At 42.7% G+C, this 25281-nt stretch overlaps 2 protein-coding genes across 2 annotated transcripts in view; both read left to right on the forward strand.

Moving 5' to 3' along the window:
* Nucleotides 1-9055, forward strand: part of sema3aa (sema domain, immunoglobulin domain (Ig), short basic domain, secreted, (semaphorin) 3Aa) — a 31717-nt gene extending 22662 nt beyond the window's left edge. Inside the window, exons 10-17 of the mRNA XM_061029509.1 lie at nt 1522-1666; nt 1757-1976; nt 2277-2368; nt 2482-2523; nt 2756-2913; nt 4513-4580; nt 4726-4874; nt 5213-9055. Of these exons, the coding sequence (XP_060885492.1) occupies nt 1522-1666; nt 1757-1976; nt 2277-2368; nt 2482-2523; nt 2756-2913; nt 4513-4580; nt 4726-4874; nt 5213-5947 (1609 nt within the window). The 3' untranslated portion in view covers nt 5948-9055. The remainder of the gene's footprint in view (nt 1-1521; nt 1667-1756; nt 1977-2276; nt 2369-2481; nt 2524-2755; nt 2914-4512; nt 4581-4725; nt 4875-5212) is intronic.
* An 11818-nt stretch (nt 9056-20873) lies between these two features.
* The window catches only part of pcloa (piccolo presynaptic cytomatrix protein a), a 53103-nt gene continuing 48695 nt past the window's right edge, over nt 20874-25281 (forward strand). The window contains exons 1-2 of the mRNA XM_061029358.1: nt 20874-21100; nt 23204-24470. Coding sequence (XP_060885341.1) covers nt 20889-21100; nt 23204-24470 — 1479 coding nt within the window. The 5' untranslated portion in view covers nt 20874-20888. The remainder of the gene's footprint in view (nt 21101-23203; nt 24471-25281) is intronic.

The raw sequence follows: 25281 nt of genomic DNA on the forward strand, positions 1-25281 counted from the left end.
CATGGCACAGATGGTGGCACTTATCAAAACGATGATGATGAATTTGCATTTAGGAGGGAGGAGGGAGGAGGGGGGATTTTGTGAAACACTTTGAAAGGCGGACAAACACTTCACCATCAATCACCACTAACGATAAGGCTGACTGAATAGCTACCACAAGACAAGCCATTCTGACAATTTTTAAAGCAAGGGGAGGTCGGTGCACACCTCCGCACCCACATACATGCCGAAACTCACACACACACACACACACACATACATGCATGCTTCAAAATTCAATTACAGGGCATTGAGGAATTAGAGTGGTTTAATTAGTTTTCTAAGTGGCCGGTTCTCAGAGATGAATAGAGCAGAGATGCAGAGGGACCGGCTTTTAATATCACTGCTTAATGAGGCACAAAGACACTGCCACTGACAGATCAATGTGTGATTGTACCCGTGTTTGTGAGTCTGTGCATTCCTGTTGGGGTTACTGAGTTTGTGTGGCTGTCCTCTATCTGCACAAACACATGTTCGCCCTTCTTCATAAGCACAGATACCGGAGTGTCTTCTTCTCTCGCCCCTGGAGTTAATTGAATTTCTCTGTAATTAACATTTTTTAAATGCTAATCCATTCATCTTCACTGCTTTGGTGGGTACTGTCGTGTGCTGCGAGTGTGCCAGCCTCTTCCCTAATTAGCCTGATACAACTTCCCATCGCAGTCAGCAAGACAAAGGGCGGCCCCAATCTTACTGAAGCATTCGGTTCCTGCAATGTAAGAGATTTTCTGTCCAAATTGAAATCTGTCATCTGTGAAAAGTGACAAAAAGCTGATGAATAGATGAATCTTTTCAACAAATCATGAAACAGATGCTCTTTATATACGGTCAGAGGCTTACGATGTGCCGCCAGGTGACTTTGCACATTCTACTTATGAACATTTCACGATGTATGTCTTGGAATATTAGAGCAAAAACTCCCAAGGTCTCCACTTCCATGAGTCACAGTTCAAATGACTGTCTTCTGCATGACCTGGGACACAGCATGAATTTAAATAAAGTCCACATCATTCCCCTATTTTTTTCCATAATCGATGGACCCTCCCTATTTTGGAGCTCGTCCGGCGAGTGAACACACCAAAAAAAAAGTCATCTGGCTTGAGCAAACGCTCGCTTGAAGGGGATTTCAAATATGCTCCAGTCCAGGTCTCCTGGTTTGTTGGTGGCGTGCCCACATTCCTGTCTGTTCTCAAGAGGCTGGAAGCAATCACAGTGAAGTTCCAATCTGTCAGTCCTGTACTTAGGTAATGACAACCCTGCTCCCCTCTGTCTTTGTGCGATGAAGGGTCATTTTGTTGTCTTTCTTCAGTATTTCACGAGCTCTTAATCCTCGTCTTGCGACTGATCGTTTATGAATCCCTTTTGTTTGTCTTTGTCATCTTACTCTACAGCCCTCCACCCTCTCCCTCCCTTTATCCTTAAAATCTCTCTCTTTTTGTCTCTCACCTCCTTTCTTTCTCTGTTTTTATTTTTACTCCACAGTAATATCTTTAAAGGCTCAGCAGTGTGTATGTACAATATGGCCGACATCAGGAGGGTGTTCCTGGGTCCATACGCACACAGAGATGGACCCAACTACCAGTGGGTGCCTTTCCAAGGGAGGGTGCCTTACCCCCGCCCTGGCACTGTGAGTGGAATTTAACTTAATACAAATGAAGAAACATGAATCATCAGCTGTCTCTTTATCTTACCGTTACTATGATGATGTCATTCTCAGTGCCCCAGTAAGACATTCGGAGGATTCGATTCCACAAAGGACCTTCCTGATGATGTCATCACCTTCGCCAGGGGTCACCCAGCCATGTATAACCCAGTGCAACCAATTGGTGGGCGTCCCATCATGGTGAGGACAGATGCAGACTACCAGTTCTCCCAACTGGTGGTGGACAGGGTGGAGGCAGAGGACGGCCAGTATGATGTCATGTTCATTGGGACAGGTACACACCTTTCTTTGACAAACAGTTGTTAGCATTTATAACAAGTTTACTTCAATTTAAACTAATTTAAACTTGCATAGTTTTCTTAATGCAACAAAAAGTTGTCTTGTTTCCTGCTGCAGATGACTCAATGCATCTTGTAGTTTAAATTGTCTTCTTGTTGTTGATGATGTATGCGTACATTTTTAAACACAGGGAGGAAGCCGATGATTAGGGAATTGTATCTGACATGCATCAGGATTATTATTTAAACATACTGGTATTTACATATACTACATCAAAAGTCCTCAATTCTTTCAGACATGGGCACCGTGCTGAAGGTGGTGATGATCCCTAGAGAGAGCTGGCATGACCTGGAGGAGGTGGTGCTTGAAGAGATGACGGTCTTTAGGGTACGACATTGAAAGTGTTAACAACAATTCCTGCAGCCTTAATTCTTCAAATAAAACACATTCTGAAAATAGATATGGCAGCTAAGCAGCTGTTTTGTATTTGTTTTGTGCAGGAGCCGACTCCCATCACTGCCATGGAGCTGTCCACCAAGCAGGTAAAAACTCCTTATGTATAATAATTCATCAAATTACTGTTGACAGAGCTACAACTAAATATTAGAACTTCTGGGCCCTTAAACAAACACAGATTTCCCAAAAACAAAGATATCTAATTACCTTCAGAGACCCAAACCCACAACAAACTTCTTTTTAACAAGAACCTTTCCAACAGAGCCACGTAGGAACATTAAAGTTTTACGTCCTCGCTCTTTTCTTTCGCTCCCACAGCAACAGCTGTACCTTGGCTCGGCTCTGGGTGTATCGCAGATGTCTCTGCATCGGTGTGAGGTGTATGGGAAAGCTTGCGCCGAGTGCTGCCTGGCCAGAGACCCTTACTGCGCGTGGGACGGCACCGAGTGCTCCAGATACTTTCCTACTGCCAAGAGGTAGGAGCATTCTCACACTACTCAGAACTCCGACCTTTATTTATCCTCTGAGGGTTTTCTGAGACTGCACACTTCTTTTCAACAACATACACATGGGAATTATCAGTGCACCTGCAGTTGCAATTGTATTTAACAACCTTATTTCTCTAACTTCAGACCTCCACTGGCCTATTAGAGAGTGCTGTGAAACACAAAAGTACACAGATACATGGCACATGCCAAAACATCTAAGGATGGAAGTAATCTAGAGCAGGATTATTACAAAAACACCAAACACACTCATTAAACACACACACACACATCACACGCTAAGCATGCATTCCAAAAGCTACAAACCAGCAACCTGAGTTCTAACTTTTGCCAGCAACAGTTGTTCTGAGTTGTGATCCATGACCATACTGCCAAGATGCACACAGTCTTAAAGAGACACATGTGAATCTACATCTACAAGAACACACACACACGCGCACACACACACACACACACACACACACACACAAACACACACACACACACACACACACACACACACACACACACACACACACACACACACACTAAATTATAGCTAACGGGAGCCGTCTGACCGCTTCACCCCGCAGCCAGGAGGTATGAACATACACACCCTCAAATTACCCTCTTCTGGATCCAGCGGGATTAAGCTGACCACTGCAGCCCTCAAACACACACACACACACACACACACACACACACACACACACACACACACACAAACACACCTCATTCATCCAGAACTTCTGACACCAGCAGAAGTAGGCCAGTGGGTTTTACTCCAGCTTGGCGGGGTTACAGAAAAGGTGGCACACCCGACGGTTAAGGCCAGCTCTCCTCTACACTGCACATATTTTCCCTCCCAGAACAAGAAGCAGACAGTCGGCCTCGCTCGTGCTCAGACGGCCAAAAAAGACAGGAATTCTGGGACAGGAAACATACAGGGGTGTGTGGGAAAGAGACAGAAAGACGGGCATCCATATATGTATGAAGCGAGGAAGGAGTGGCCTTACTTTTTAGTATTCACACACACATACTTACAATTTCAATCCATCTGTTTCATTTTCCCTCTACCCATTTTCCCCCTCACCTTTGGCTTTTCTCCTCCACCTTTGATTTTTAATGCACCCATCAGAGATTCCTTAACACAACCATGACAAAGAGGAACAGGGGGGACACTTTCACAGTATAGCCAGGCTATGAAACACCTCTAAAGCGCTTTCAACAGCCCTCTTTCATATTGAAAGGACAAAGAACGGGGCTGTTTTACAAGGCGTTTTCAAGGGCGAAACAATACAGTACATGTTTCATTAGAACGGCTCATCAGAAAGCAATGAAGCATGCTGTTTCATTGCTCTGCAGGTTTATGTTTCTTGCATTGTGCCAGGTTTTTTTTTCTTTCATTAAACAGTGGCATGAAGGTTGAATAAATACCCACTTTCTAGGTCTTAAACGTGTGTCGCTGAGTGTGAACTAGTATGAGGTAACATTGCCCCCTAGTGGTTGAAATGAAACAGTACAGAGATCTACACATTGACCTCCCTTACACTACTATCATTCACTTTTATTGTTGTTTTTTGCTTTCAGGCGAACCAGACGACAGGACATCAGAAATGGGGACCCTCTCTCCCAGTGTTCAGATCTACAGCATCATGGTACCTTAATGACTATACACACACACACACACACACACACACACACACACACACACACACACACACACACACACACACACACACATTTCACTTCTTTGTCATTCACATTACTCACTTCCCTTCTTATGTGATTGGGTTTGTGTAGAAGACACAGACGGTTTAGGTGGCAGTGTGGAGGACCGGAGCGTGTACGGCGTGGAGAACAGCAGCATGTTCCTGGAGTGCAGCCCCAAGTCTCAGAGAGCGCTCATTTACTGGCAGCTGCAGAAGCCAAACGACGACCGCAAGCATGAGGTGTTTATGTTTCTCTTACTACATCTCATTCACCTCCTCAAATCAGGCAGTATGTTTACATTACAGGTATATTATTATTTCACACTAATTAAACGGCTACAATCAAAACATTGTGTGTCCGTTGAAGGAAGTGCCATCCTGAACCTGCTTTTGAACTCTGACCTTTAATCTTATGACTTAGAAAAAAGGGTAGGTGTGGATGTTTGGACACTATGATGTAACCACTTTCTTCTGACTGACTTTCTGCTTCAGCTGTATTTTTCTAACAGGGTGTGTGGGTTTAAGTGGAATGAAAAAAGTTAAACCCTGGAAGCTAAGTTTGATTTATTTTTTTCCAGATCAAACTGGATGACCGGGTTCTCAGTACAGACCAGGGCCTCCTCATCCGCAGTCTGACCCAGTCCGACACCGGCATCTACCACTGCCAGGCCATAGAACACGGCTTCATCCAGCCTCTGTTGCGCCTCAACCTCCAGGTCATCCCTTCTCAAAAACTAGGTGACATCTTACCTGGACTTCCCGGGGCAGCAGGTGGGGTCGGCCACTCTCCCAAGCACCGGGTGTGGTATCGTGACTTCCTTTCTCTCCTGGACCACCCAGACCTCAACAGCGTGGAGGAGTTTTGTGATCGAGTTTGGAAGAAGGAGCGCAAACAGAAGAAGACAAAAACACCAAACGGGAATGGTCAGGGTAAGCCTGAAAGTGCAGGAGGTACCAATGTTGCACTGCGGCCTAAAGCTTCGGCTCCAAACAGCCAGAGGCAACAACAAAGTCCACCACAGAGCAAACCGTGGCTGCAGGCTGGAGGTCCAACAGTGGAAGAGCCTACACGGGGCCAGAACGTTCAGAAAACTCAGCCGAATCAGGGTTTGTTGAGTGGACAGGCCCCCAAAAACAACCAGAAGACACAGAATGGTCAAAATAGGCAGGCCAGCACGGCCAGTTCTCAGGCCCCGGTGGGGGGGCCCAGAGCCAACAGCCAGCATGCGGCCAAATGGAGACGGATGCAGGAAAATAAGAAGGGACGCAACAGGAGGACCCATGAGCTCCAGAGACCCCCACGTAGCGTTTGAGAAAAAGCACAAAGATGCACAGACCAGATGAACAATCAGAAGCACAAACCAACGCATCCATGCATATACACACAAGCACATTCTATAGTTTGTGTAACAGTGACCTCGCCATAGAAATAGCAGAACAAAAAGCCCATGAAAATACACTTTAGGGTAGAAATATATGAACTTCACTCGTGGTAAAACAATAAAGCTCATTCAAAAAGTCATACACAAACACACATAACCTGTGAAGAGGACAGAGAGGACTGAAAACTGGAATGCACACTGTAAATGTGTGAGGATATGGCTGGTTGCCTGGGATACTGCCTGGCAGACACTTCAACCTCCTGTACATAAGCTACTAAAATAAGACTGGGACTAAAATGTGTAGTGAGGTGTTTGTTGGTGAGCAGATGGACTTTATATGCTCAGAGGACAATTGCAGAGACATGAATAGACACAGACGTTCAGGGTTGCAGAACCTGCTGACCTAAGCATGTAAACTGCAGAAAGAGTACCTGGAGCGGATTAAAAAAAGTCTTATTTGAAGAACTGTCTGAGGAGAAAATACTTTCAACTCATGCACCCTAAAACGAGGAGAGACAAGGGTTGCAATTCAACTTGAGGCGCGCTCATGTTAAAACAAATAGAAGCATCAATACATGCAAAATCTGCAGAGAACAACTCTGCAATTAAAGCATTGTGCATGTTGTTGTCAATCAATGTTTTAATAAGCTAGTTATTTTATCTAATTCTAGAGGCTTTTTTTACACCCTTCCTTAAATAAAATAAAAAAATGTTACTTTTTTTTTTTTTTTTTTATATTCACTTTTCTTTCCAGACCAGTGCTTCTTTTTAGGGGGCAAAAAAATTACAAGCAACATAGTCGTCTCATTGTGCATTCTCCCTTCAGCTCTCCAGGATTCTGTGTAAGTTATTTCCTTGTTGCTTTTTCTGGGATTTATTGAGTCAAGGGTTTATTGGGTCTGGGCTCGGATTCCAGTCGTCGGCTATGCTAAAAAGCCAGTCTGAAAATAGACTGACACTTATTTTGTGTACATATATACAACGAACTTAACTCTGTGTATATACAGTACATATACAGTACAAGAACACCACTTGATTATTATTTATTGCTCATTGTTTTGTGAAAGGGTTGCATTTATTTTTGATATTATGGTATTTTTGGCTCATCAATATATTGGAGAAACAATGGCAACAGCGACAATTTGATGGACCAAGCGGCTGAATTTATGTCGAGGAATCCCTTTTTGGGGATAAAAGGTTTGAGAGCGAGTACAGGGGTTTGTTTCATAAACTGATTCCCCCTAACGATAAGCACAATTTTGTCTCTTTTGACTGTCATAACAGATGTATGTATGTTCTTTTCTCCCAAATCCATTCGACTTGTCTTTGTTCTTCCAGTATGTGTAAAATATTCCCCCAACCTGAAAAACATTAGCTGTGAATCTCTGTAAGAAAAAGTGGAGAAAAATGTAGTCTGAAGGAGAAGACACGTTATACTGCATGTGAATGCTACCTACAGTAAGTGCATCTTTTTAATCGTCTCTTTACGTGTTTTGTGTGAGAGGTGAAGTTCCCTTAAAAACAAGGTGTGAATTACTTCTGTCCTTTTGCCAAAACAGTAACAACTCGTGATACCTTGGCCAAAGCTGTTAAAGATCCACGCTCCTTAATGTTCGTCTCCTGCCCAATTAATACAAGCGTAATGTGTCAATAACGCAATAAATTAGAGCAGATAGTGTCCTTTACCAAATCTCCAAAGTTTGGTGTGTTCCTGATTCGGGTCTCTCCCTTCAGTTAGAAAAGTGAGAGAGCTGAAAGTTACGGCTGCTGTAACAACAGTTCTTTCTGGCATGCATTCGGTTGTCTAAATAAACATCTCCGTTACAAAAAGAAAAGGTCCCTTTGTTCTCATTTCAGTCAAAAACATTGTGCACATGGTAAACTCAGCCTCACATCTAAGGTGACACAGAGGACTTCAGCTTGAACAAAGTTATGTTTGCCAGTCCTTTGACATGATTCAACTACAAATAGAGCCTGGTGGAGACTAATGGAGACTCCCAAAAAAACATTTTTAGAATAGTTTTCATACAAAGGGTCATTTCACAACATGTAAGAGTCTAAGCTATCTAACAGCACTATAATGATGGCTGGACACTGGGATAAATGCTAGCGTCAGCATGCTAAACAAGACATGCTGAAGTTTAGCATCATGTTTACATTTATTAATCTATAACTTGGTTAAGCACACAAGCATGCTCTCATTTACTAATTCCCATCACAACTCTACAATCAAAAGTAATGATGCAACCATTAAGAGTTGCATGTTACCTACTATACAGATGCATCTACTTAATATTGGTCAATCTAGGATTTGTCAACAGAATTACAAGTCATCTTTAAATGTGTCAAACATCCAATAGAAGTGGAGACATTTACCTTAAAGATACAACTCCAAACCTTGTGGTGGGACAAGTGAAGAAAGAGCCATGAAAGTCTGTACAAAATGTTTGTCCCAATCCATTAAGTTAGGACAGTGGCATCTTCATCATCACAGCAAGTTTTTCTATTGTACTCATGATACATTTTGGTTTGTGATAATACTGAAAAGAGGTGCACTAAATGGCCATTTAGTTCAGCTGACATCAGGATTCTAGGGTGGAGCATGCTAGTTACTGTATTTGTCACGACTAACTGGGATGCTGTACTAGACAGAACTTAGCCTTGGTATCTCTGTAGATGTACAGACATTTAGCTCATTCATTGGCCTGACAGCATTCACAGCTTTACTGATAGGGTTGGTCGTGATTAAGACAACCAATGTCTCCCCTCATACCTGGCTTGTTCAGCAGACTTAGTGTCTTATCTCCATTATCTGAAAGCTCATGTTCTTATTGTGTCAAATCACAAGCTTTTAGGTAACAAGACATTCATCTCAGTGTAGCCATATATGGTAACATGCTCCTGACTTCAGCATCTTCTTGAGGATAAATACTAAGCCTGTGAGACGCTCTGACAGAACTGACTTAACAAGACACTGTATGACATGTGTGCTGTCTGTGTCATTCCCCCTCTGGAGTCGTATAAACAACTTCAACATAAGCCATCTGAGTCTTCCAAATCTTTCTTGTGCAAAGTCAAAGATCTACAAATTTCCTCAACAAGCCCTTGTTAACACAATTAGTTTCACCTGCCAAGGCAAATAAGCATAGACTGTAAATATTAATGGATGACACCTGAGTGATGTTGGCATTTTTGAATGGGGTGTGTATGTGAACTGCAGTTTTTGGCACTTCTGCTTTGGCTTCACTTTTCAACACTGGAGGTTGCTGGAGGCGGAAGGAGAACCACTACACATATCTAAGAACAAAACGTCTGAGCACATTTGGAGCTCTCAGCTGCTCTTACCTAACTTGTATGCCATAAATATTTAAGCTAGCTTTGGAACTAAACAAACTGCAACCTCATTTATTTTTGCTCAGGCAGATACATCTTTCCCCCATAGACTTTCTTCCCCAGCTGTTGAGACAGTTTGAGACCTGCGTCAGGGCGGGCCAATCATTATAATGATCTGGTATGAGGCGGGTTTCAGCACTATTGAGGCTTCAGTAAACAACCAAGATGGCTGCCAAGGATGTGGAACTTTCTGAACCTACTAAAAGTTTGTACATAAAACAAACTGGGGAAAAGTTCAAGTGTACAAATGGTAAGTGTTGGATATTTAATGACGTAATACAATTTTTGTGTGTCTTATATTAAGCTAGAAGACATTGAAATTGGAAGTTTGAACTAGGCAACTAGCCCAGCAGCCACTGCTACGTCACAAGTTTCATTAGGCCTACTTAGATTGGTTGAGGCATTTTGCTCTGTGTGTGTGCATGTCGATATTGAAACTGAAGTTTAACTTAGCAGTTTCAGACTTTTGCATCTGGGAAATGGTTAGGTTATTTCAGAATATATGTATGGTGAATTATAGTTCTCTACTGTAGACATTTTATACGCTGGTAGACACAGGCAACTGACCTGCAGCAGCCAAAACAACTTACATTCGGAACATGCAGCAAATCCAGATACAGTATTAATTAAACAACAACTACAATGAACCGCAAATTTAAGAATCATACTGCAAAAATCGGAAAAAACTGCTTAATCCCAAACACAAATATTCATTAAATAGGGGGATCATTTTGTAGTTCTGATGAATATCCACCAGAGGTCGCTGTTGTCTCACAGTCTTTGCAGAACATTGTCAAAGCTCTTTTGAGGCCTGTGCTGAGGTCTGATTAAAAGCTGTTTCATCTTAACATGTTGTGACACTTGTACAGAACCGGCTTCCTCTCACAGTCAGACACAAGCTCCTTTATTCACAAACTCCTAAGTGTGTGTGTGTAGTGTGTGTAGTGCATGTGCGTGTGTGTGCATGCAGTTCAGCTGAAGTGATTGGAAGACTGCAATCACATTCCCTGCCCTCGAGTTTCACACAAATGTTATGAATCCGCTGCTCCTGTTACCATGGCAACTGTCCTTGGATGTAGCCTACTGTGTGTGAGAGAGAGTGTGTGTGTGTGTGTGTGTCTGCCTGAGTCTTGAAGTACACATTTTCAGCTGTTGAACGGGCTAGTCTTGGCCATTATGTTGGAGGGTTTTTATTGCTGTGTGCTTTGCTTCAGGGAGCTTCTTCGCTGTCTCGAGTCCCTTTTTTTTTTTTGTATTGTGCTCTCTCATATCTGCTACTGAAAGCCTCATTTCTGCTGGGCACAACGTTTCATTTTAACTGCAGAACCTTTTCAGCAAAAGCCTCCAACATGTAGCTACTTCAGTATACATGTAGAGACGTTTACATTTTGTTAAGGAATAACAAAGGTCTAACTTTCAGGGCCATGTGACTTTTCATGGTGGAGATCAAGTGTACATTTTCCAAAATCCATCTATTTTTATCAGTACTTTTTGCTCTACTCCATTATAATGAAACTAAGTTTAATTCACTTTGTGTTCTTAGTGAGTAATCATTTTTTTCATCAAGTGAACTATAATTAACCTTGATTTCAAAAAGTCTAGATTTCTGGATTCAAAATGCTGCAAACTGCAATTCTCACAAGATTGATATTCAAATTGATTCAGATGTGTTCCTGGCATACAGCTTCTGATTGGTTGAATAATCATAACATACTGAGCAGAGGACATGAGTTAACTATTTGTATCTCAATGTTAGCAGCATCTCCCACTGTGATGGTGTAAAATATAGGACACTGGAGAGAAACTGAGATTAAATATATCTGTGTTGCCTCCAGCTGGACACACATGATATGACAGCACGTGTGTTGTGCGTCTGGCTGTGTCACGTATGTGTGTGTTTACATATTCAGAGCTCCTCACGACTCTTGAAAGTCGGCTGAATGCAGAAGCTCTGACTCATTGCTTCTTGCCCAGGAGGTAGCCCAAAGGATTGTGGGAAATAAAATCAGTGGGCAAGGAGAGAGGAGGAGATTTAGGTCACTGGCAGGACGACACACACCAGCACGCTGCTGCTGCTGAACTCACTCGCCCCCCCCTGCACGGTTCATAAAATATACAGATTTTATTATTAAATGCTGAATGTCTCTCTTGTTATCTCTTTATCATCACTTTCCTCTCTTCTCACTTCCTTGTTTGCTTGGAGTAAACCTTCCCTCTTTCACGCCCAGCTGTAGCCGTTTGTAAGTGAGCTTCACTGTATCATCAAATGATCAGATAATTGTGAACTCTGCAGGTGAGTGGCAGCTGCCGCGGATACCATGGCAACATGGGACGGGACCTAGAGCTCTCCTGGATGATGGATGACATTTTCCATCAAGACTGAACCCTGACTGAGCTCTCCAGGTGAAGCTTTCCTTGTTGACCTACTCAATGATTGCATTCACTGAATTACAAGGGAGTGTGAAAGCACGAGATATGAATGTTTACGTAGTCTGTAAAACAAGAATTTAATAGTGTGATTGCAATTTATTTTTTCACACACGCGCACAAATTTATCATGAGGTGTTTTTCTAACTGTATGGCCTCGTAACTCATTGTTTGGTTACATCAGCCCCTTAAGAAAGGAACTACTTACTTCACAAGAGAACTGTCTGCATCGTCCAATCAAACAGCAAAATTCTGACACCATTTTTCAACATGCTATATTTTAATGTGCATCATGAAAAGCACAAATTCATCTGCGGAGTCAGTGCAGTGCCCCTTCAAATCCACACACTAACATTCAACAGATGGAATAAGGGAGCGTATGAAAATCTGTTTGGATGATGGGATGTCAGAAAAGGGGAGGAGCTAAGTCAAGGAGGGGTGATGAACACAATTTAAAAATTAAAAAGATCAAAAGAATAGTCAAATAATGTATCATAATTGCCAATATTCCCTGTTGCCACTCTCTCATTTAAGAAATGTCTGCTTTAGTTTGTCTTAAAGGACCAGTGTGTCAAACAAAGAGGCATGTTATACTCACAGTTGTTTTCAGTATTATTTATTTGTGTCTTTTCTTGTGGTTTTCGGCCTGTGTAGATTCTCTTACCGGCTTTAAAGGGGAGGGCGAGGGGGCAGCCTTCAGTCGGTTGCAATCTGCAATCTCACCACTAGATGTCACTAAATCCTCCACACCGGCCCTTTAGGTTATTTCATATTTTTATATCTCTAAACATTTGAGGAGAACATATTGGGATGTTTGAAGTGGTGATGGACAGTTTAGTCTGTTAAATCAAATTGTACACACCAAATGTTTTACTGCTTAATAAAAAAAATGTATGCCTGATTAATTAATTAATCAGTAATGAAAATAATTGTTGATCAAAGCCCTTTATGTAACACTGTGGAGAGCTTCACATCACCCCAAATTAATTGTTTCTTTACAGTCCTTGAATATAAAACAGAATTTATTTCCCAACCACAAGCATGGCAGTATTATGTATTTCATTTCAACAAGTGCGTATTTGGACTAAAACAAAAGCTACACATCATGTTTACATTCCATATTTAATATTTATGACATAATTAACATCTGGCTTCTGTAAATAATGATTCCTCGGTGACTCACTGTACATACAGTGTCCTCTGGGAGTGCTGTTTTTCCGTCTGTTATTAAGAAGCCATGATGATTTATGTCTGTGATCCCGCCTCTTCAACACAGAGCTACAAGGATGGAAGTCGTAAATGCAGACGCCTCACAGACCCTGTCACGTGTCTGTGTGTGTGTGTGTGTGTGTGTGTGTGTGTGTGTGTGTGTGTGTGTGTGTGTGTAGACAGACAGAGTGTCTCACAGCCGTTTGACCTCATACTCTCTCCATTCACTGATTGCTTGGGATTGATGAGGTGATCAATGACCTATTCCTGTCCATCTCTGGAGAGAATACTGATTCTCTCTGAGCTACAGGGTTACGTTCAAGGACTGCCAAAGCTTTCATGGTCCAGCTCCAAACATTACTTTTAGCCACATAACGAGCCAAGAAAAAAAAGATTTAATTAAAGCTGAAGCTAGGTTTGGATTATTTCCCTGAAGCATAAAAAGACAGTTGGCTTTGGAGTATTAATATAACCCCCTTGTTAGCTCAGATTGTTTGTGCATGTGTATGTAGGTGTGCACATTAAAACTTGCCTTCTGTGTGACTCATCTGTGTTAAGTCGACCTAAACTCGGGGGACAAAACCCCTTGTTACAAAGTGACGACGTCCCTGCCGATGACGCACTGCCTTGACAACAGGTATGTGTTGCTTAATGATTGGCATTTAGCCCACATTACTTTGACATTATATCTGGATTGTATTCTGAATATAAAGACCTCTTTTCAGTCATCTCCAGCTATTGATGAATCAGCTCATTACACGCTGGAGCAGCTTTAGTGAAGATGTCAGCTGCTGATGTCAATTCAAAGAAAAAAGAAAGTGGAATGTGAGTGGGAGAGGAAGAGGAAGAGGCAGCACAATGCTTTTGAAGGTTTTTCTTAAATGTCAGATTTCTCCACAGAAAATTACATGCAGTTAGATTTGTAGCTAATGCATCGTGATGCAATTAAAGCACACAACCTTTAACAAAAATGCAAGAGCTTCTTCGTTTTATTTAGAAATGAATATTGAAATCACACATTCCCAATGGAAATCACATTTTTTAAGCCTTAACATTGCTTAGTTGCTGTTCAATTGCTTCATCCGAGACTGAAATATAAAAATTATATTTTTTGGCAGTGCCATGGGTTAGCGATGTTGCATCAGACCAAGGAGGTTCCTGGTTTGATCCCCGGTCAGGCAGGAACCTTTTATTGTGGAATTTGCATGTTCTTCCTCTACATGCGTGGGTTTCCAGCGATTCCAGTCTCCTCCCACAATTCAAAGACGTGATCGTTGAGTTAATTGGTGACTAAATAGCCCGGAGGAGTGACCGTGAATGTGACTGCTTGTCTGTCTCTATATGTTAGCTCTGTGATTGACGGGCGACTAAAAGCGGCTCGAGCCTCTAGCGACCCGTGGTAAGTGGTATCAAATTGGGGGAATATTTCAAAAAGAAGAATGAGAAATATGCCCCGAGATACTTTAGTGTCTGTATAGGGTTTGTTTACCTGCAGTTAGAAAAACCGTCAGTCTGGCTCTGTCTTCAGCCAACAAGAAGAACAATTAGACTGTCTCTCAGTATCTTTATTGAACTGGATTTCAGTGCATTAAAAAAAACCTAACCTTTATTGAACAGTAGACAAAAGAAAAGTCAATCAATTACAGCTCTGTTCGAGCCCCACTGTTGCACTAAAAAGTATTTTTTTCTAATTAGCTTTGTTATGCTAAGCCAGCTGCCCCTGCCCCAATTTCAAGTTTTTGTGCTAAGCTAAAGTCTGAAACAAACACACACGACGTTGATCTTATCCAACAAACAACGCATTTCCTAAAATATTGATGTATTCATACAATTCAATAATCTGTGTCCTTTCAATGCAGCATTTTGCTGTTTTAAACCAAAGTTTTACAGAAGGTGAGTCTTTCTCCATAAATGTCCTTCAGCCACGGTGTGTGTTTTCCTTTTCTGGCAGCTGCTTGTGCTGAGTGCATTGTGGAAAACCTTGCCAATTAGCAGGAGCAGCCTCCATTGAACACAAAGGAAAACAGTGGTATCCTCGCAGGAATTGAAACTTCAGAGGAACAAGACATCAGAGAGCTGTCACACCATCTGAGAAGTGCTGAGAGGAAAAGTACCAACTGAGAAAAGTGGGAATAACTCAAATGAGGTGGCTTTTTTTGGATGTAGAATAATGATTTGTTGTATTTGTTCACCAATAGATCAGCCTTGTTTTGATGTACTGTTAGACCTTTCATTGGCTGGGAGGTCATGCTGCTGTTACATCAATCAGGCACTGTACATGTGGCTTTAGAGATCGGCTTCCAAACACTGACCGGTAAATCCTATTAAGTCATGTTACCTGTAAGAGCCTCCTTCCCACGCCCTTCACCTGTGCACCACAACAACCTCCTTCAAGTAAGTCCTGTAGTGATTTCAGATCTGTTTCACTGTGCAAAAATGATCACCTTTATACCCATGAAAGATCTAACTTCAGGCCTTCACAGGAGTCATTTAGACCCTTTGTGACTCATACACACAAGGACAAGTGACCTGTAATCCTCCAAAAGAAACAGATGATGTAATGCTTGATTTAGCTATTAGCACATGTTGGCTAATTTTACAGCCTTAAAGGACCAGTATGTAAAATATCTCCTGAATTAAATCATAAAATGACCTTACTGTGTCATCACACTCTCTCATATTTTGAATATGGACTGCAGTACCCATTTTAAACACTATGTGTCAGAGTTACATATTGCTCCTTTAATCAACAAATGTCAGAAAAGTCTGAGCTTTTTGACTCCCACAAACACGTCTCCCTGACTCTGCTTCTTCCTCACTTTTTATTTTCTGCTGTGTCTTCGTAAGAAACAAAAAGCGACTTGTATAACTCCGGCATTGTGTCAAGTCTCTGAATCAGACGCCTTTTGTGAGTCCTCAGGGAGCGAGGAGCATTACTCACACCCGGAGAAGGAAGCTGTGAGAAAGAAATCCAGCATGTTTTTCACACTGTGGAGAATTCATGTATGTTTTCTGTGACATTTTTCAGGCTTATCCAATCGTGTTGTTTGTGTTTGCTGGTTTTAACAGATGGGTGGTGATATGTGTCTTCTCTGTGCAGCTTTCTGTGTAACTCTCTGCAATACTGCACTTCACTGTGCAGTATCGCAGAGAGTTACGGCAGGACGTCATGCTCTGTTTGTAAAGAAAACAGCTTAGAGTGTAGAGCAGTGTGTGATTGGCCTATCTGCCAGAAGAAAAGAGGATTAGAGGGACCTCCTATGTTAATGTGTGTGTCCCTGTCTGTGACAAACACACCTACCTGAGTTCACCCCGGCGTGCAAACAGACACTAGATATTAAGATTGAGTGAGGAAAGAAAGCCGTGACTTTAAAGGTATTTTTAGTCCTGAGAGTCTCGCTGGTCAGGAAATTGCGGTTGGGGAGGGAATTAGACGCGTGCCAGGTTGCTAATAGGGATGAGAGGAGCTCAGTCCTAATGGAAATTAAACTTCACTTGCAACTACAGCGTCACCTAGAAGCTCCCTCGCAAGGATACAGATGATACACATTCCTACCCATAAAAAAAACAACTAAATAAAGGTATGTAACTCTTTTTTTTTTCTTGTCTTTTAGAGTAGTCACCACCTCATTTCTACAAAGTAGATGGGATTATGGGTTAAAGCTCTCCTGGGAAGGTTCCAGTAGTTTTTTCCTCAAGAACTCAACCTTTACGACGAGGGATAAAACAGCACATAAATGTCTCAGACGTATATTGTGTCTTTGATGAATTGCCTTTTTTTGAGTAATTGTGTAAACCTGCAACCCTTTATGTTAAGTAAGGTAATGTTAGTACTTAAAGAGATGAGTTTTTAACTTCAACAACTATTTCTCTCTGCAGCAAAATAAATGCCTTTTGTTAAGTGTCCTTGCCCTTTACCCTGCTGAGTATTCAAATTTAATGAACACAGAGCAGTGTGTGTTATCTGGTTACCAGACTCGAGTTACATTGGACGAGCTCCACGGCACAAAAACCTCTCGCACAAACTGTAAATGTACACAAGAGAAGCTAACCAACATATAGACTCAGTGATGGACAATAACTAAGTATTACTTAACTCCAGTTTGAATGTGTTTTTCTAGAGTATTCCTCTTTACACTACGTCATACTTCTATATCATATTGTAATTTCTAATCCCACGACCTTTGACTGATCGCTGCATGCTTAGAACTAGTGTTTCTAAATCGGGCTCCTTTTAATCTTTCTTCCCGTCTTACGTTTCAGTTGTTTCATTTAAATAAATGTTCCAAGCCTAAAGTGTCCAAACCTTGAAGCAGGCTATTTTGAAAATAATAAATAATAAACAATGATAACAAAAAAGTGCATTGTTTAGCTTAATTATTTCTCCTACCCGTTGTATCATCTCTGCTTTTTTAGTGTCTGAGTACTTTTTCTACAACTCAATACATTACTTAAATAGGTTACAAAAATCAGGTACTTTAAGTCTATAACAGGAATATGCTTGAAGCGCCCTGACAGCATTCTACTAGTGAAAGTGTTTTGGGTACATTGTAAGCGTGTGTGTGTGTGGGTATAAACTGCTCAGTTGGCACTTGCCTCAGAGAAAGCTTGTCCTCAGGCCTGTGTTTGATGTGTGTTTACACCCGTCTCTGTGACTGTCTGTCTGTCTGTCTCGGTGTATGTGTTTGCATTGCAGGACTGGATGTTGCAGTCAGTGTGTTAATGTGACTGTGTGGGTGAGATACTGAGAGAGAGAGAAAGAGAGAGAGCGAGAGAGAGCATGCATGTGCGGCTGCTTCCGCTTCACAGCGTAGAGACAATCAGGCCATGCTTCAGCGCTCAGTGCGAAGAAGAGGAGGAGCAGAGCAATGGCTACACTACCCTCGTTTATCACTGTAGACAGAGACCAAAAGTCACCTCTTCTTACACGAACACATACACTGAGGTGAAGGGAAGGAAGTGGAGGAGAGAGATCCTTGGGCTGAAAAGAAGGTCATACTGTACAACAAGGCAAATCTGTACTGTACATGAAAAAGGAGATAGGTAGGGATGAAAAAGATGGAGTTTTAAACGAGCAGAGAAAGAAAATTAATGTAGTTATGAAGCTAATACTAAGCTAACAGGCCGCTATGTTTAGATTAACTTACAGAGAGGAAGTAGGGAAAACAGCAAACCTGACTCAGCCAAGCAACCATTAGGTTCATCATTTAACCTAACATTTTATATTTTGCTGGTTTAACCTTTCATGGTGTCTTTTTATGTTGTTTAGCTGCTGTCCTCTCTCTCCCTGCCCCCTCCTCCCTTAGAGTCGATGCTCAAGCAGGAACCTTGAAAACTTTCTGTGTTCTAACCTTTCCATTTTTTTAAAGCAAGCAAGTTCACCACATGTCTGATTGTGCAGGTGATTAGAAAAATGCATTAGAGGCTTTTAGGCCTGGTAGAATCAGTTATATCTGAAACAGTTCGCTTGCTGCAACACCTGTTGGTTTACTGTTTGTCTGGCAAACTGAGTCAGCCGTGTGCATGGGATGTCTTAAAACCAAAAACAGACCATTCCAGACCGGAAATCGAACTTAGAAAGAGGACATACTGGCTGCTGCATTGTTGTCAGAGAAGCCAGTATTTCAACATATCATGTTTCCTTAATGTCTGATCATATAGTAAGGTCACTTTATCATTTAATTGGTTAGATTTCCTACACATTGGACCTATTATTTTCAGCATCATGTTTACCATGTAGGCATAGAGTGGTACCAGATTATCTGATGTAACTCTTGGCAAGAAATGGATCATCTCCCAAAATGTCAAATCTTTTCTCTAAAAAATGTACATTTACTTATTGTGCATACCATTATTTATTCATGCATTCAACTGTGCAATTTAGACTCACAAACACACATCAGCGAGGCACACAGGAAGCAGATTGGTATCTAACAGTCCCCTTGCAGGAGCTGTCATCACATATAATTGGGTTTAAATGATGACCTGTAGTGTCACGTGGTGCCTAATGCTTTTATTCAGAAGCTTTCATATGAAGTAAGGAATAAGAATGGGCTGTGTGCTCCTTGATACAAATCCCCCAGTCCGCCTCTCCAGCCATACCAGCACTGAGAGAGCTGTGAACTGGGTGCATATAGGACACATCTGCCCCAAAGCTCCAAAGACAACACAGCAAATGAGCACACGCTGTCATATTGCAATACATCTGCTTGACATACAGCCGAGCAGACGTGTTTTAATATCCTACTCTCTTGGTCTAGTGACTGGTTGTGCATATGCAGAGTACAGTTTGTTTTGCATTTTCAGCATGTGGGCTGATGTAATGCAGCTGTAATGTTTCATTTTGCATTAAGGTTCATGTATTGGTGCGTGTGATGTTGTTTTGTTTAGAACATGCAGCATACTGCAGCCTCTGTCTTTTCATTAGTTAGCTTTTATATTACACTCATTTCTTCCTGTGCAGTCAGTGTTCTCCGTGTTAACAACGCACATCGATTCTTCACAAGAGGAGGGCAGATAAAGAATTCATTGTGATTTATCTGGCTGCAGCCAACCTGATTCGCCCACGTATTCCGCCAGCCCTCAGTTTCACATTATCTTAGGATGACAAAGATGAAGTTTAGATATGAAATGGAACATCCAACAACTGCCAGAGGACAGAAACAACGCATCTGAGATATTATTCATGTCATGAGTCATCATGACGGTCCTTGCAGATGCTTATCTGTGTTTCTTAACATTCTATCGTTGCAATCTCCCCTACAGTTAAATCTATGGCAAGCTGATGTAGATGTGTTGCTCTGTGAATTGAATGGTAAATCCTGGATTAATAAAGATGCAAAAAAAAGTTACCTTTAGTGGGCTACTTGGAAGATGAAGATGATTTCTCTGATCCTGGAAATCAAAGTACTGAGCGACTTTGTATGTAGGCTAGAGACAGAGCGGTGTGTTCATACAGTATAAATGAACTTCCACAAGCCTAGCTGGAGCCCCAGATACTTGACCCACAAAAACAATATTTACAACTCTCTCCTTTGAATCGCTCTTTTTTTTTTGAATACCCCAAATAAAACTGTAAGATAATAAAGGACATTAAAGAAAGCAGCATCAAAACCCTTTACCTGACACTGTTGTTCACCCTCGACTCTTTAAACAATCGTTTCAAAGAAACATTGAGCTGAGTTAGTCCCCTTTAAAAACATATTTTCCTCTGCTGATGTCTTCTGATCACCTGTCAGAGACTGAGCATGCGCAGTGAGTAGGAGCACAGAGCTGCTGCTGGAGAATCTCCGTCAATTTCGCAGAGTTTAGGCAGAAAACGGAAGTAATGCAAGTTTGGTTTAAAAAAGACGCCTGGACAATGTGATATTCTAGGCCTGTGTGATATTTCGCCCAAATCAAGAAATAGCCTAGAAAGTGTTGCAGGATAAGAGTATAGCGATGTCTGCTGTCTGGACTAAATCCAATTTCTGCATCATTTGGGCTAATTACGGTGTATTTCTACAAAACTAGAAACCTTATTATGTGCCAGTGTTTTATTTTTTTGACTGTACCGGAAACAGCTCTCTGTGACTGTGAGTAATAGTAAGACCGATACCCCCTCACGGAAAACTGTGGTGTACAGCTGCAGAGATGCGCGACACAGAAAAACAAGAGGGACTAGGGAAATGGAGAGACAGCACCGGGAAGGGAAGTAACAACTGCACGTCCACCTTCTGAGATGCTCCGAGACACCGAGGAACACCGTGTTCGCTGCGCACTTCGGACGTAAACCCGCAGAGGTCTCGGATCGTGCATTGATCCGAATACAAGGGGGGGGGGACGGGGACGGGAGGGGTCGATCATGGGGAACGAAGCGAGCCTGGAAGGAGGCGAAGGGCCGCCGTCTGGGCTGCCGGGGGGGCTGGCACCGGACGGGAAGGGCGGCTACGTGCGGGTCTCCGACGGGACTCCGGTCAACCTGGATGAACTCAGCGAGGAGCAGAAGAGTCAGCTCGCCGCCGCGATGTCAAGGGCGCAAGGCAGGCAGCCCGGAGGCGCAGCAGCTGCACGAAGGCAGGGCTATTTAACCAGCAATTTTTTTTGTTTAATTTTCTGGTGCACTTAAAATACCCACACTAACCAAGCAGTGATACGTGAGAGAGGACAGGCTGGATGTGTTGTGGTTGTGTGAAGCAGCATTTGGAAATATGCTTTCAGGGAGCTCGTTCACGCCCATTTTAAATCCTGCCAACCGCACCAAGACGCGGTTCCGTCCTTAGAGCTCTCTAATGGATTATCATTAATAAAAATCTGATGATCTGCATGACAGAAAAGAGATCGCAATCTTTTTAATGCCGCTCTAATATTAGCCGGGCGCGTTCAATTGATAAGCTGGAGCTTTGGGTCTGGTGTATCTTCAGTTTTTCACTGAAGCCTTATTTAACTGAGGATTTTAAAGATCAAAATGAGCTTGATTTAGACGAATTGTTGGCCTCACTGTCCGTGGTTTGTCACAGTGTGAGATCAGAGCGTAAGAGACACACCTCCAGTATTTGTGTGATATTCGAAATGCCTTCTGGGTAAGAAAATCTGTCGAGCCAAATGTTTTTTTTTTTCCTCTTTCAACGACGCCTTAACATCCAGTTTAATATATGTGCCACCTTCATCACCTGTTTATCCATCTCTCTCTGTAATAAGGCTAATTCAACTTCAGACGTTCTCTTAAAGTGGAATAGAGTCGGTGTGGGGAAGATGCTGTGTTATTGAGGGGGACGTAGAAGACTGCCATTGGAAACAATATCTTACCCATTCAATAATGCTTTAGTTCTTAAAATGTCATTAATCAAAACGTTCCTCGATATCTGATAGAACGCAGGATGTGTCATGCTGCTAATTGGCACCATTTAGGGCGAATTGTTATTTATATCAGAGCCAGGGGAGGGGGAGGGGTGCATCAATATTAATATGACTAAAAATAGAACAGTGGCGTTAATGTCATCATACATAGACTTCCCTTCCAGCTGCTTTCATTTTTTTTTTACCTTAAAGTCGGGTTCCATCGTCTGTTGCTGTCATTGTCAGTGTAGTCGCTGTCCGTGGTGCTGAAATGGAGCTGCAGTGAAATGGCATCACACCACTACTACTCATAGTGCTTGCTGGTCTGTTATTACCCAGAATCAAATGTAAAAAAGAATCATATGGAGTATTCATCACTGCATATAACTTAATTGCACTGTAATTAAAATGTATCTTAGACCAATATATCTGCTAGCTGCAATAACAAAACATCTTCCAATCAGCCCATTAGTGCATTTCCCTAAGGATCCCTTTGACTTTTTCCTGTGTGTGTAGGTTGTGTTTGTAGCCTCTTAGCCCAAGCTAACAAAGATGTCTCAGCTTACCCCCGCCGAGCCGAGCATTTCCCCCCTCTATCTCAATGATCTACACTCCATGTCATTCAACGGTATTCACTTTCCTGTCAGCTTCACCCGAGGGCTGCTGGCCACACATTTTGTGCTCGCTGATGTGTTGAAAAGGGCCTGAGATTACAAAGCCCTAATGCCACGGTCTTTGCTTTTATTATTAGCTCAATGGTGCTACAGTAGTGCCAGAGGAGTATGTAAATATCTTGAGCAATAGCCACAAGACTGGAAAATGGCAAATGGATTGTATAATCTGCTGTACAAATAAGAAATGCACAAACAACATCAAATCATATCTACTTAAACATATAGTTTAAATCTAGTCATCTTAAATTGATAAACCCAGTGTTTACCATGATCATATTGGTCTTGTTTAAACTTGGGCACTATCAGTAAAGTGTCTTGTTTATTTTTTAGAAAACATTCGTTTTTTGTTTGACTAGAGTCACCAGATTATGTAAATCTATTTAAAAATCTACTTTTGTACTTCATGAATATGATTTCTGTTGATTTGACATCATTGCAACCAAAGAAATTACTTTGACAAATGAAGGGATATGGTAGATACAGAAGCTGACATACAATACATAGATATTTGGTCTTCAGATCTCTTACAGTTACAGTACGTCTGTTGTCTTTATCTTGCTTTTGGTCAGCTGACATTTTCTTGCATTCCAAAGTAAATACAGTTGAAAAATATTGATAACACTGGGGCTAACAAAAAGTGTCTGTTTTCTTTTTTTTTCTTTTCCAGACCATCAGAATCTGATGCCCAGCGGAGTCCACAGCAGGTAGGGGCCTCCAGGGGCCCTTCAGGTCTTAGTAAGAGTCGCACTGTAGACGCCTTCAACCAGGGTCCAACCGGCAGGCCCACACCGGGCCGCAGCCCCTCCTCCCTTAGTCTCTTTGAATCCAGATTCCGGCAGGAGCCTAAAGACCAAGAGACCAAGTCCTCCGGCATGTTTGGGTCCAGCTTTCTAAGCGGGGCCAACCCCCTAAGTGCTGTTTCCTCGATGACCTCCTCAGTCTCCTCCTCCATTACCTCAATGGGAGACTCCGTCAACATGCCCAAATTTGGACTGTTTGGGGACGAAGAGGAGGGAGGAGCACCTGCAGCCCCAGAGTCCAAGCAGGGAGGTCCAGGCAAGGGCCCTCAGCAAGGTCCAGGACCAAAGGGACCACAACAAGGACCACCTCAGAAACAGGGTCAGGGACCTCCTGGACAAGGGCCAAAGCCAGGACAAGGGCCTCCTGGGCAGGGACCCAGGCAAGGGCAGGGTCCTCCTGGCCAAGGGCCCCCAGGACAAGGACCCAAGCAAGGTCAGGGTCCTCCTGGCCAAGGGCCCCCAGGACAAGGACCCAAGCAAGGTCAGGGTCCTCCTGGCCAAGTGCCCCCAGGACAAGGACCCAAGCAAGGTCAGGGTCCTCCTGGGCAAAGGCCACCTGGACAGGCACCTCGGCAAGGTCAGGGTCCACCAGGCCAGGGACCGCCTAGTCAAGGGCCTCCTGGACAGGGACCCAGGCAAGGTCAGGGTCCTCCTGGCCAAGGGCCCCCAGGACAAGGACCCAAGCAAGGTCAGGGACCACCTGGCCAGGGTCCTCCTGGACAGGGGCCCAAGCAAGGTCAGGGACCACCAGGCCAGGGTCCTCCTGGACAAGGGCCCAGGCAAGGTCAGGGACCACCTGGCCCAGGACCCCAAGGGCAGGCCCCAAGGCAGGGTCAGGGACCCCCAGGCCAAGGACCACCAGGTCAAGACAAACAGGGTGGACCTCCCCAGCAAAAAGGTGGACCCCCTCAACAAGGACCTGGACCTAAACAAGGGCCACCAGGGGCTCAACCTGGTGAGCCAGCTAAGAATGGAGGGCCTCCTGGGCCTGGAAAGCCTGGAGGTGGTCTCTGTCCGCTGTGTAAGACCACTCAGCTGAACATTGGGTCCAAGGATCCTCCAAATTACAGTAACTGCACGGAGTGTAAGAACCAGGTCTGCAGCCTGTGCGGGTTCAGCCCCCCAGACTCAGCGGTAAGACGATGATTCATTTTGTTAATTTCATTTTTCACAAATGTAATCACACTTCATCATTGTTTCTACAAGGTTGTGTAATGAATCACAATCAAGTCAGAACTTTGTATAAAGCTGTCAGTTTTTAAGTAACAAATATCCAATGGTCAAATTAAATTGCAGTCCGTCATGGGGTATAGTCTCATTTATCCAATAACACACAAGGCAGTCCATCTCTAAGTCAGATGTAACCAGAATATTGGTTTGCTTAGATTACATTACACTGCAAGAAAGAATCCTTCAAGCACTCCAAATAAAAAAATGGGTTCTATAAAAAATAGATTAATCAAGATCACAACATAACTTTTGATTCGTGTGAATCGAAATGTTTAACTGAATATGAATGAAGATTGAAATGTTTCAATTTGTTTAAAAAAAAAAGTGATATCAGAAAAAAATTATCAAATCATTTGAGCATGAATTCCTCATATCCTGCCAGCAGCATATTGCTGTTCCCTGTAGCTGGCAGAAGGGGTAGATCTCCTTAGATTGGCATATGATTTGAGGAACAGAGGGACCATATGGACCTGGGGAATGTGGTGATCAAGGTGACTCATGTCATGGCCACAGGAAGATACTGTGCCAGCCAGTGAGGACACCATGTCACACATGGACCATAAACGCTGGTGGGCCTCTACAGCACAGCACAGTGACTGCTTCCTTCTGCTTGAGCTTCTTTTTGGGATTTGTAACTATGCCGATCAAAGTCAAGGGTCAGTTTTCACCAGATTGATATTTTCTAGGACTAAATATCCTTTAATTTTGTATTCAT

The sequence above is a fragment of the Labrus mixtus genome, chromosome 22, assembly GCF_963584025.1.
Source record: "Labrus mixtus chromosome 22, fLabMix1.1, whole genome shotgun sequence".
In the NCBI taxonomy this organism is placed as follows: Eukaryota; Metazoa; Chordata; class Actinopteri; order Labriformes; family Labridae; genus Labrus; species Labrus mixtus.